This window comes from Vanessa atalanta, chromosome 6 (genome assembly GCF_905147765.1).
Source record: "Vanessa atalanta chromosome 6, ilVanAtal1.2, whole genome shotgun sequence".
Lineage (NCBI taxonomy): Eukaryota > Metazoa > Arthropoda > Insecta > Lepidoptera > Nymphalidae > Vanessa > Vanessa atalanta.
The window spans coordinates 7,006,474-7,018,129 of NC_061876.1; the positions used below are offsets into that span (position 1 = coordinate 7,006,474).

The 11,656-nt window shown below is 30.3% G+C and overlaps 3 protein-coding genes across 3 annotated transcripts; 2 read left to right on the forward strand and 1 right to left on the reverse strand.

Moving 5' to 3' along the window:
* Positions 1-834: 834 nt before the first annotated feature.
* On the reverse strand, positions 835-3,796 carry LOC125064539 (Golgi reassembly-stacking protein 2). The gene is made up of 5 exons (XM_047671637.1): positions 3,646-3,796; positions 3,284-3,568; positions 2,364-2,681; positions 1,423-1,729; positions 835-1,346 (listed from the first exon to the last, which is right to left on the reverse strand). The coding sequence occupies exons 1-5, from the start codon at positions 3,706-3,708 to the stop codon at positions 967-969; spliced, it is 1,353 nt and encodes a 450-aa protein (XP_047527593.1). The 5' UTR covers positions 3,709-3,796; the 3' UTR covers positions 835-966.
* Positions 3,797-4,393: 597 nt separating this feature from the next.
* On the forward strand, positions 4,394-8,855 carry LOC125064930 (hyccin). The gene is made up of 7 exons (XM_047672244.1): positions 4,394-5,000; positions 5,095-5,260; positions 5,377-5,471; positions 5,544-5,761; positions 5,835-6,082; positions 7,566-7,682; positions 8,287-8,855. The coding sequence occupies exons 1-7, from the start codon at positions 4,809-4,811 to the stop codon at positions 8,739-8,741; spliced, it is 1,491 nt and encodes a 496-aa protein (XP_047528200.1). The 5' UTR covers positions 4,394-4,808; the 3' UTR covers positions 8,742-8,855.
* Positions 8,856-10,223: 1,368 nt separating this feature from the next.
* Positions 10,224-11,617, forward strand: LOC125064933. The gene is made up of 2 exons (XM_047672248.1): positions 10,224-10,586; positions 10,962-11,617. Exons 1-2 carry the CDS (start codon positions 10,395-10,397, stop codon positions 11,100-11,102), a joined length of 333 nt encoding a protein of 110 aa, XP_047528204.1. The 5' UTR covers positions 10,224-10,394; the 3' UTR covers positions 11,103-11,617.
* Positions 11,618-11,656: the final 39 nt, after the last annotated feature.

The following is an 11,656-nucleotide window of genomic DNA, read 5'->3' on the forward strand; positions in this document are numbered from 1 at the left end:
ATGGTTATTAAATATTTGTAACAACAGCTATATCGAAAAGCCGTTATCCACTCATTTTTCCTTGACTTTTATCACCGTCACGAATTCATTAGTTTTTTGTTAGTTTTGATTTGAAATTATTTTCATTGCTAATGTTACTAGTACTTCCCGACGTAAGTTTTGCCCGCAAAAAGTTAAAATCCATATACTTAACAATAATATACCATTTACCCAGTCCAGATCATTTATATCAGCAGCCAATATGGTCATACTAATTTATTTTGGATGACGTAATAAAACTTTGAACGGGTTGCTTGAATGAAGATGAAAATTTATAAATATACCCTTGTAGATCTTCCTTAGTAGATACCTCGATAGATAAGAGGCCTCCGATTCATTATTATATGAATCGGAGGCCTCTTTAAAATTCTCAGTTCCTATATAATATGTTATAGTTAAAACTAGTGCTTTCGGGGGCTTTAAAAGTTGGAACTATACTACATTCAAACTATGAAATTTAATATTTTTTATATAAAAACTGCGACATTTTCTATGTCAATAATCAATAATTTGATTTACATTAAAAAGCTTATTTTTTATTTGATAGCAATCCTTATACCACTTCAGTCCTCTAATTTAAATAAATAAAAAAATATATTTTTATATATTTTATTATCATACTAAATTATTATACATTAACTTACGTCAGAATATTGACACATAGGCAAAACAGGTCACAATATCAATATTTACCATTTGATAATATTTCTTAATCAAAATAAAATAATAAATTCACATAACTATACAAATATTAAATGCCATATAAATTTATATTAACAGCCAAAAACAACAAGATTAAAATAAATGGTTTATTTTGAATTGAATAATATAATATACAAATTGTACGTACATACATTCAAGTTTGAAATATCTGTGCTAGAATTATGTCAATCATTGACGCATTTTATTAGCATACTCAACAAATATTCATGATAGTAGATCTTGCTGCTGTAGAACTTGCTGTTGATGAATTTCTTGCATAGTTGAAACTGGAAGAGTTGCACTAACAGTAATTGAGGGCATTCCTGGCAATGAAACAGGAGTCACTATGGGTAAACCACTGCTCAATGGTGGAGGCTGCATAGGAGCTTGTGTAAAACTTGTCATGTCAAATGTTGGAACTAAATTAGGAGAGGTCTGTTGCAAAGGTGTTGATACTTGAGATTGTGAATAATTTTGCATCATAGGTATGTACGGTTGAGGCTGATTCATTGGAATACCCGGTAAATTTGGTAATGGAGCTGGTGGTTGCATGTTAGAAACTGACGGTATACTACCTAAGTTGGTCAAAGTAGTCTCTGCAAGGTCTGAAAAAAAAATATTTATAATTATAATATAAAATACTTAATAAGCTTCATATAATAGGTAAAAAAATTTACTTACTGCTAGAATAGGCAGCCATATTCGATACCACTGATTGTGTTTGTGACAAAGGTGTTGAAGACATGCCCGGTTGTGTGCTTACATAATCTGGCATGCTCTGTGGTACATTGTTAAATGATGTTGTATATGCCCCAGGATTGACCATAGGCACTCCAGATAAAAATGGTGGTTGAGAAACCTGAATTGTATCTGGCTGATGTGTGCCTTGATTATCATTAACAAGTGGTGTAGTTTCATTTGCAATATTTAAACTTTGAATACCAGACAACAAAGTATCTTGGTGCACATTAGTGTTCTGAGATGATACCTTAAACAAAAAAAATAATAATTTAAAAAACACTATACTATAATTAAAATCAACTAATAAGCTAATTATTATTACTTGTGTTTGCCCAGAAATCAAAATTAGACAAGAACCAATTTATCAAGGTAAATTGAGTATATGAACTTGCATGTTTGAAACATTTATCAGTTCATAAAGAGAGGAAAAGTGGTACTGAACTGTTTTGTTTTTATATTTATATATTTAATGGAATCTAAAAATAATTTTCAATAGATATATTATTAGTATCAGATTTACTATATTGATAAGATTATCAATATAGTAAATCTGATACTAATAATATTATAAATGCAAAAGTACTTGGTGGTAGGGCTTTGTGCAAGCCCGTCTGGGTAGGTATCGACCACTCATCAGATATTCTACCACTAAATAAAAGTACTCAGTATTGTTGCATCCAGTTTGAAGAGTGAGTGAGCCAGTGTAACTACAGGTACAAAGGAAATAACATCTTAGTTCCCAAGGTTGGTGGCGCATTGCCTATGCCATAAAAAATTTAAAAAAAAATTTTTTTTCTTGCTTAACACCTAAATCCAACTCTTTGTCAAAAGTCAATTCAACAACTAATATTAAGACAATGTAAGAAGAAATTTTGTCTTACCATTGGTGTTGGTGCTATGTGTTGATTTTGATTTGCCATTAGTTGGGTGCTTCTAATTGGAATTCTGTGCAGGTATCCATAACCAATACCACACCCAAGACTACCTTCTCCACCCCAATTGTGATTTGGTGTAATGAGAACTTCACGGCAGCTATCATCATTTATATTATAAACAAAGAGCTTTAGGGCTCTTCCCTCATGTGCTTCTATTAATGTAAACAGATCTTCACTTTCATGCATAATAGAATCAGCTCCTATTATGTAATCTGAGAAAGGTCTTAATCCAGCTAACTCTGCAGGAGAAGATGGATGTACTTCCTGAAATATATGAAATGTTAGTTTTATTTTAAATTAAAATATGTTTCTAACCATTAATGACTCTTAACATTATTTTTTTTATTTATAGTGGTAAGACAGACAAGTATGGATAACTTAATATGGCAACTATGTTTTTGTACTGTTTGTATCATTTTGTGCATTTCATTGAAGATAAAGCTCTTTTATCAGAGTCCTGTATTGTTATAACAGTTTATCGCCAGTTAGTTGTTTATTTTAAAAGTGTACTCAGTTGATTGAAAATATTAGGCCATTCTGAGTATGTCAACGACTAAATAAATTAATAGATAAACACAAACAAGTATGTTGCTTCTAGTCTAGCTTAATATACATCATAAAGAGCTCAAAGGTTTTATAAATTGAAATTAATATTTTTTATATTTCCATGAACTTATATCTTTTGCTTTAATATATCATATTAGCTCTCTATAATATTAGCTTATTAATTTTAGCTCTCTATCAAATATATCGAGTATATCGAGCTCTAACAATAGAAAAGATACCTTAAAAAGAATATAATTAAATTTTCAAATTTAAGTAGTATTTGACTTTATATTGAGCATGTTTCACAATATAAAACTCACCAGTATATGCCACACATTTTCATTAGCACCTTCAAATGAACAAAATCGAATACTGACGCCGAGCAGTCCTTGGCCTCCCCAATCTTGACTAGGTGTTATCATCAACTCTCTCACCGATTGTGTTTTTGTGCTATAAATCCGCATCTTTATAGTTTTATCAATATTCTGTTTTAGGAGTGTTTTAAGAGTATCATTATCTTGGTCTAGCCTAGTGTTTTCAATAGCTACAATGAAATCAAAAAATGGTTCGAGATTGGCTTTTTGGCCTGGTGAACCGTCTTGGACCTGCAAAACATTGACGTGTTACTTGTGTATTTCACAATAAAAGCCGTGTCATATATAAATAAAGTATTAATACAAACTCTAAGGATATGATATCCCTCCGAACCACCCCCTGGAACTTCAGAACTTTGTGAAGAACCCATTGAAATATGTATGGACAAACTTATACAAATGTAAAGCTATTTTGAACTTTTTATGAAAAACCTATTCCATGACAGCCAATACTCAATAGTTTTAGTTTGACTTTGACATTTTTGACTTCTACGTGGCATTATATTATAGAACATTTTTCTATGGTAAGATTAAACTCTAGATATCTGAGTAAATGAAAAAAAAAATTCTTTATGTCTAGACCATCAAAGCTGAAAACGCGAACATTTATTTACAATTTTTTTAATTTCGCTAATGTTAAGCGATGCTGTTGCCTGTTACGCACGTTAAGATAATAAGTAGGCTCGTTTGTTTTAGTTCCTTTGACGATATATAAATAGTCTTTAAATGTAAAACGTATTATTAAATTAAATAGATTTCTATTTAAAAATAGAAAGGTAAATAATTTTCAAAATAAGATGCTATGGTCTTAACGTTATTGCAAAACAAGTCGAATTAGTAAATAATTACTTTTTATAAAATTATGTGTATTAACGATCTGTAAAAAATTAAGAATATAAAACATAATGTACAATATTATATTGAAACGTTGTTTTATTAAATACAAATACTAAAATATTAGTTATCAGGATTTTTTTTTTTTTTAGTTTTTGCTTTTATGTTATCAGGATTTATTAAATGTCCCATTTAACTGAAACTGACATTGTCAGCCGAAATGTCTGTCCGACAATCCGAATGTCAAGTTCTGACTAAATTAAATTGTTTAATCATACATCAAAAGTAAAAATTACTCAAAAAAGATAAAAGTGAAATGGAATGAGTGAGACGTTTTTGGCTCAGTATAATATTTAATATTTAAAAACCGTTACAATTTATAGAAGTTTAATAGAACTGCTAAAATTATCAATATATAGTTGCAATTTAGCTATTTCGTGATATTTATGACGTAAAATTTACCTTCTATTTATTTCAAAAGTAATCCACAAGACTAGCTTTATAGCACTAGTGAAAACTTGCAAACTTGCATTTTGTTTAAAATTTAATTAATTTTGAAAATAATTTCTTATAACTGAATATAAAGCATAAAGCTTTAAATTAAGAAACAACCAGTGAAGAAGCAGTTTTCTGCGCAATGGCTGAATGGAAACATTTAATAACAGAATGGTTAAATGAGTATTCTGCTCTGAGAGAAAATGAATTAAAAAGTTTTGCAGCAGAACATGAACACAATCATGAAATAGCAACTGCAATATTTAATTTATTATATTGCGAAGATGAAAATGAAAGTCAAAGTAACAAAAAAGGTGATGAATTTGACCAACAGGTAAATTATTTATGAAAACCATACATTTAAGCTAAATTGATACAATATATATAGTTATATTTAAGAATATATGATAATCTTGATATATTTCCAGATGTTAGAGAATGTCTGTACACAATTATTCAGTTTCTATAGATCAAAAGAAATTGAACTTCATAGATTTACCCTTCAATTTGTTCCAACTTTGATTTATCGGTACTTAAGTTCAGTTGCTCAAGGTAACACAAAATCATGCAGGTGCATTGAAACTCTATTGATTGGTATGTATAATGTTTTTTTTTATATAAATATTAATATAGGATAAGAATATATTCTATAAATATAATTATGATTATTCATATAGTAGCAAAAAATATAATCAATTTAATATCTTCAGGCTTATATAACTTTGAAGTTGTTGATGAAAATGGAAAACCCAAAGTTGTCTCCTTTAGATTACCATCCCTAGCACAAGCTTCAATTTATCATGAGGTAATGAATTTAATTTATAAAAAAAAAATTACATTTATATTTAACAATGTATATAAAATATTGATTTTTTAGCCATTATCTCTAGGTTCTCAATTTCTAACTGAAAGTGCACTACGGAGATGGGAAGAGTGTAATACAAAGTTGGTAAGCTGGGGCCCTCACTCCCAAGTTGAAGTTATCAATGCCCAGAATCGACTCAAAGTAATGGCAGCTCTCTTCTTCATTTATAACCGTCACCTAAGTTTATTGCCAAAGCTAGCACTAAGACATTTCTGTATTGCATCATCAAGGTTGTTATTCTTTATTTCTCATATTCTTATAATAATACATAGAACAGAATATATTTATTTATTTTAATTTCAGAATAGTTACACAAGGATTCCAAAAAAAAAGTGGTGCTGCTGTCGGTAGATCTATACCTCGAATACCAGTCTCTTCCAACTTCCTCCTAGAAATGATAGAGGGTTCATACTTTGCAATGTTTAATGAATTTTATACATTAGCATTCCAGGCAGTCAAAGATATAGACCAACGAGCTGAATATGAATTATTGCCTGATGTCATGTTGGTCACAAGTGCCGTAATTAATTCATTGAAGAACAGTCCTTCTGGTTTGTATATTTTGTTTGATAGTTTTTTTAGGATTTTAATATATCATGGTATAACATAATAACTTCTAACACATAATATCCAGACAAAAACAACTCCCAAATTATGATACCCTTAAATATTGTAAATATCAAAGCAATCTCACAAATAAATTTAAAGACTGGTATAAGTTATTTATGAAAAAATCTTCTTTAAAAACCAATACAGTAATTTTATTAATTAGGGATTACTGGGATGAAAGAAATATATTATATCTCTATGTCCGTTGCTGCCTCATCATGACTAAACCACTTTATCAATTGTTATGAAATTAGTTATTTAGGTAGCCTAGGATTCTAAGTATAGTATATAAATTATGGGACATACAAGTAAAATGAATTTGACGCTAGGAATACCTAGCATTTATACTACTTACAGGGAATAATATTGATGTCTTGCAAATGGTGTTATGTAATCAGAAATTCTATCAAGGAAATCTTTTTACCAATGTAGCCAACCCTGACTTATTTGGCCTCGTTAATCATACTCATTTTGTTCAAAAACAATTGCCGCGAAACATTTTTTCGTAAGGACACAACAGACTATAAATCATCAATTGTAAACAATATTCAATAACAGTTGATGAATATTTTTTCCTAATCTTACAACAACGTAATTTTTGTCTCCTAAATTAAATTTAGGTTCTTTGATAGCATCACTACATTGTATTAAAATCAGCTATACTTGGTTTGAAAATGTATAATTTTTAATGGGATCAATGGCAAAACTATCCATTAATTAAACTCTATACTGTTGAAATGTCATAGAAAATTATTATGAAATAAAAAATCCACCAAAACAATTTCACAATTAAATATTTGTACTTGCACTCAACGCAAACGCAACCGATGCTAGTAACCAGACGTGCCGCATCTGTAGTTGCGTTTACAAGGATGTTAAAAAGAAAATATATAAAATCTCAGCTCCCATACCTTGTCATCTTATCAAATAACAAGAGACACTCATATTATCTTGTGAAGACTATAAATAGTAATAGTATATTTGTCACACTGCTGGGCAAAAGGCATACCATCTGGAAATTAAAAATAGCTTATTCCACTTCACCCATACACACATATGGCAGTAACTTAATGCAGTTACTGAACAACATGTAACTTAATGCAATGGTTTCCCTACGATGGTTTCCTTCTACACCATACCGCCTAATATAAGAATAAAAAAATGTTATACTTACAATGTTGTTAGAATGTATTTGGTGGTATCACAATATTACCAAACAACAATACCTTGAGTTGTTATGTTCCGGTTTGATGGGGGCAGTGTGACTATAAGCACAAGGAACGAACCATCTTAGGGAGGAGTGTGGTTATTATATCTTACACCTATGATTATGGGCAGCTGTCACCATCTACCATCAGGTAGCCCGTTTACAAAACCGTCTATATTAAATTAAAACAATAACAAAAGTATTCAAAATTATTTTAGGTCAACCATGCGATGGTCCAATGGGCATAAGTGTGGCATTGTCACCAGCTACTACCACGGTTACTATGTCAAAATCAATGATAACAAACGCATCATTCCGCACCAAAAAACTACCAGGTATGTATATCACCTATAATATTTCTGATTAAATCGACTTGTAAACACCACTTTCAATAAGACATTGCCAAGTACATTATCAGCCATGATGAAACACACTTTGTTTTCGCTTACAGATTGAAAATTGGCTAATTTTATTATGAAAGTGGTTTATATGTGCAATTTTCTTACACGTCTGTAATTCCGTCATTTTTGTTTTGTAAAGTTAAAGGTATGCTTTTTAATGTTAATCACGAAATACAATTATAAAAAGTTACCTAAAGGTATATTAATGTACACAGTTTATCGCTTGTAGCATTCTGGCCAATGAATTATAGCAGACATTGTATGGCAATGTAATTTAATATGTTTATCTTTTTTTGTATTATCTAAAAATCTCACAACTTTCTAGATCAAAGGACTTAATACAAAAAAACTGTGAAATTTCCCTACATTTTTTTAAACTTGACAAATAACAGGAAAATTATTTAAGGAAAAAAAAACTTATTTATTTATAATTATTTAATTTTTATTTTACTTAACTTATAAAATGAGAATTTGAAATGTGTGAACATAGTTTATAACTTTAGTCGTGATAGAGAAGTATTTATATATTTCTTTTCAGACGACATTCCCATACAAGCTGGACAAGTAGCGCCCATAGATTCAGCGGACATGCTCACGTCAATCACCGAAGAGGGCGAGGCTGACACTCCCATACAACGAGGCACCGGTGTGCGGAACTCTAAACCTAAATTGAGTGCATTTCCCGGATTAGGCAAAAAGTCAAAAGATGCCAAAGACAAAACTGGTACGACAGCTGAGAAAAAGGTTACCGTCAAAGATGCCTCCAAGGGTATTTGGAATTCCCTCAGCGGCGGTGGCGATATGGTTGACGCGCAACAAAAAACAAACGCCGTAGACTCTTTCGACGGTAATGGAAGCATAAAAGATGAAATTTCAATGACATCAGTCCAAAACAGTACCGAAAACTCTGACACGCGATCGCAGGTGACGACCGACTCCTTGGACATGGAAACGACACCACGTTTCGCCGCTATGCAAGTTAGCTCTGTATAAGAATATGCTAGTTGTACTCTTAGTGTTCGTATTTATCAAAGCTATGCAGTGTTTGTACTTACTCGGTGAATGTATTTATTAAAGTAGAAATTATAAATGGTCACGATACGCTGAGGGCAGTCTGTCTTATTTTCATATATGTTATTACACTGTGTACACAATAATAAGGGCACGCATAAACAAAACACAAGTATAACAGAAAACACTCCAGTTAATTACAAATATTTGAACATATTGTTCTTGATAATTTTACTATCTAATTAACCAGCCCTATTATTCGGCAAAAATGTATATAGTGCTGCAATACCAAGTATATAAGCAAGATCCTATAATATATAAATAATGATATATTTTAGATATGGGCAATAAAAAAAAGCCATAAAAATAATTGAAAATAAATGTCTTCTAATATTGTTAGAGGAACAGATTTAGAACACGTTAGACAATGCGTTTATATAGTTAAAACTGATCGACCAATTAAATTTTTTTGTTAAAAAGTCACGTCACTCGTGAATTTAGTGATATACACACAACCTAAAGAGAAGATTTAGAAATAAAAAATATCGCTTGTCTTATTTATAATATATAGCAATATTCATATGGGTCAGCTAAATTTAAGCTATTTTTTTAAAAAACCTACCACAGAGGACGTACCAAATACATTTTTGGCTGTTTAAATAGACAAGTGTATTTCCTTTAATTCAATTTTACAATAAATTTATTAAAGATTATTTAATTTAATAGACCATATAGATTGAGAATCTTAGCTAATTAAAAAGACGAGATGGAAGAATTATCGACTTAAACCAACATAGATTTTACTTACAAAATATCTCTTCCCTTGTTTCTAAAATAATACCGATTTTTGATTCCTGTAGGACGGCAATCGCAATACATTTTTTTACAAAATTGAACTAATAAAGTTTAAGATTTAGGTGAGAGAACTTTAGGTGAAACTTCATTGTATGATTAATATATTAAAGGTGCGCGGCAAATAATTGTGGCTCTTCTTTCTGAAACGCTTGGATGACGGATGCGCTTGCGGTATCTACTTTAAACCTATGGTAAAAAATGTCTTAATAATATCTCTATGACGCATAATTATTTTCTTTGTGTTCAGATATTCTAATGTAAAGTATGTGTGTACAAATATAATTCAATGTTGTCACTTGTTAAAGAAATAAATGTTACTCTTCGTGTATTTGTAAAAAAGTATTGAAAATTATAATATATGATTTGAAAAAGTAAAGGTAATAAATGTTTCTGTTATATTATAATTCTAGTTATTTATATTTCGAAATACTTCGTAATAACAGTATTCCCTTTCAACAGGTGTTACGCGACAAAATCAATCTTCACGACTTTATTTTAATAATAATGCGGTATGCTAACAATACGCTATCAGTATCCTATTTATCAATGCCACTTTGTTGAACTCTTAATGAGCTAAGTTATTTATTTACACTTTGTTTGATTATTTCGTAGCCGCAAACAAGGCGTCGCAACTGGCTGACACATTACTGGTATATGTACTTCCCCAGTACTTTCCACATAATCAGTTTGTGTACAGCTCTTGATATATCAACAGTATTCGCGCTACACTCTACTCTACTCTACGCTAGTATTTTTATTTAAATTTTTATAAAAATCAGTATGAAAACGTTAGTGTTTTTGAGTTTTGTTATACTTATCTTTGTATCAACATGCTGGGCTCGCGATATGATAGTGGGTACTAGTTACAACACGCGACTGGTTTGGCAACAGAAGGCCGAGTATAGAGCTATTCCTTTCAAGAAGAGAGTAAAAGAGGTATTCTACACGGATCCAAGTCAACAAATAATCAGGGTAAATTTTTTTAAACAATTATTACCTTGTAATTAAAATAAATGGTTACAAGTATTCGATAGTATAACTAATTTATACATCGTAAAATATATATAAAATAATTGAATTTTTCTGTATTTCGTTAAAAGTATAAAAAAATGTTTAAATATATTTAGTGTGCATTTAAAAGTATCAATAAAATAAAGATTAGTTGTTATCATTCGCTGTTATCTGAAACAACAATAATAATGTCAATGTGACCTTAAATTATGCGAGTGATTTTAAGAATTTCTTACGTCGCATGATGCCACGTAAGATGTATGCTGCCAGGCATCTCATAAATTTGAGAATGAAAGTTACTAATTTAATGTAACGTTGATTCTGATAACATTTCAGGGTGTGATAGCCAGGGACTTGGACCACAATGACGCAACAGCCACTATAACTGCAGGGGGCGTGGGGTCCAGCTTCGTTAACATTCGTATGAAGAGCGAACGCGGCGGCAGCCTAAATTACCAAATCGAGATTTACGTGTAACCGAAGTAATTAGAAATGCTAGTTAATTAGATACAGTAATTACCCAACTACCGGTTTATATTTATATTCAATGCATGTGAATTATAATACAATTTATGAAAATAGTGCTGAGTTTGATAAAACCATAAAGAAATATGTTTTTGTCATATGTAGAACTCGCTAAGTGTTTTAAACTAGTTGAGAATATAATAAAAATCAATATATTATATTAATGAACTTAACATTTATATTGTCTCATGTATATAGTTTTAATGATTGCGATTGATTTGCACGTATTTGTTATTCAGTATTTAAATAAATTTTTGTTGTATTGTTAATTCATAAATCAAATAGACCTACTTAAATTTATTTCGAGTTTATTTTTTTTTTATAACCTAAAGGTTTTTGTTATAAGCATGATTAAAGAGCGCAGGTGTATATCGTAAACGATAATTTTACGGTTACTTTAGACATACATACTTTTATTAAGATATTCTATTTATAAACAGCTTCCGAATATATGAAAGTGTATCATGTTTCAGTTTTTTTTTTAGAACGCTATTCAAACTTTTTAA

Bases quoted from the DNA above. Each gene is read 5' to 3' on its own strand.
- LOC125064933 (XM_047672248.1), top strand. From the start codon at position 10,395: ATGAAAACGTTAGTGTTTTTGAGTTTTGTTATACTTATCTTTGTATCA. The intron at 10,587-10,961 runs GTAAATTTTTTT...ATAACATTTCAG, and splicing joins CAAGTCAACAAATAATCAGG to GGTGTGATAGCCAGGGACTT.
- LOC125064539 (XM_047671637.1), bottom strand. From the start codon at position 3,708: ATGGGTTCTTCACAAAGTTCTGAAGTTCCAGGGGGTGGTTCGGAGGGA. The intron at 3,569-3,645 runs GTTTGTATTAAT...AATGTTTTGCAG, and splicing joins AGGGATATCATATCCTTAGA to GTCCAAGACGGTTCACCAGG. The intron at 1,347-1,422 runs GTAAGTAAATTT...TTTTTTTTTCAG, and splicing joins TATGGCTGCCTATTCTAGCA to ACCTTGCAGAGACTACTTTG.
- LOC125064930 (XM_047672244.1), top strand. From the start codon at position 4,809: ATGGCTGAATGGAAACATTTAATAACAGAATGGTTAAATGAGTATTCT. The intron at 5,762-5,834 runs GTTGTTATTCTT...TTTTAATTTCAG, and splicing joins TTCTGTATTGCATCATCAAG to AATAGTTACACAAGGATTCC. The intron at 6,083-7,565 runs GTTTGTATATTT...AAATTATTTTAG, and splicing joins ATTGAAGAACAGTCCTTCTG to GTCAACCATGCGATGGTCCA.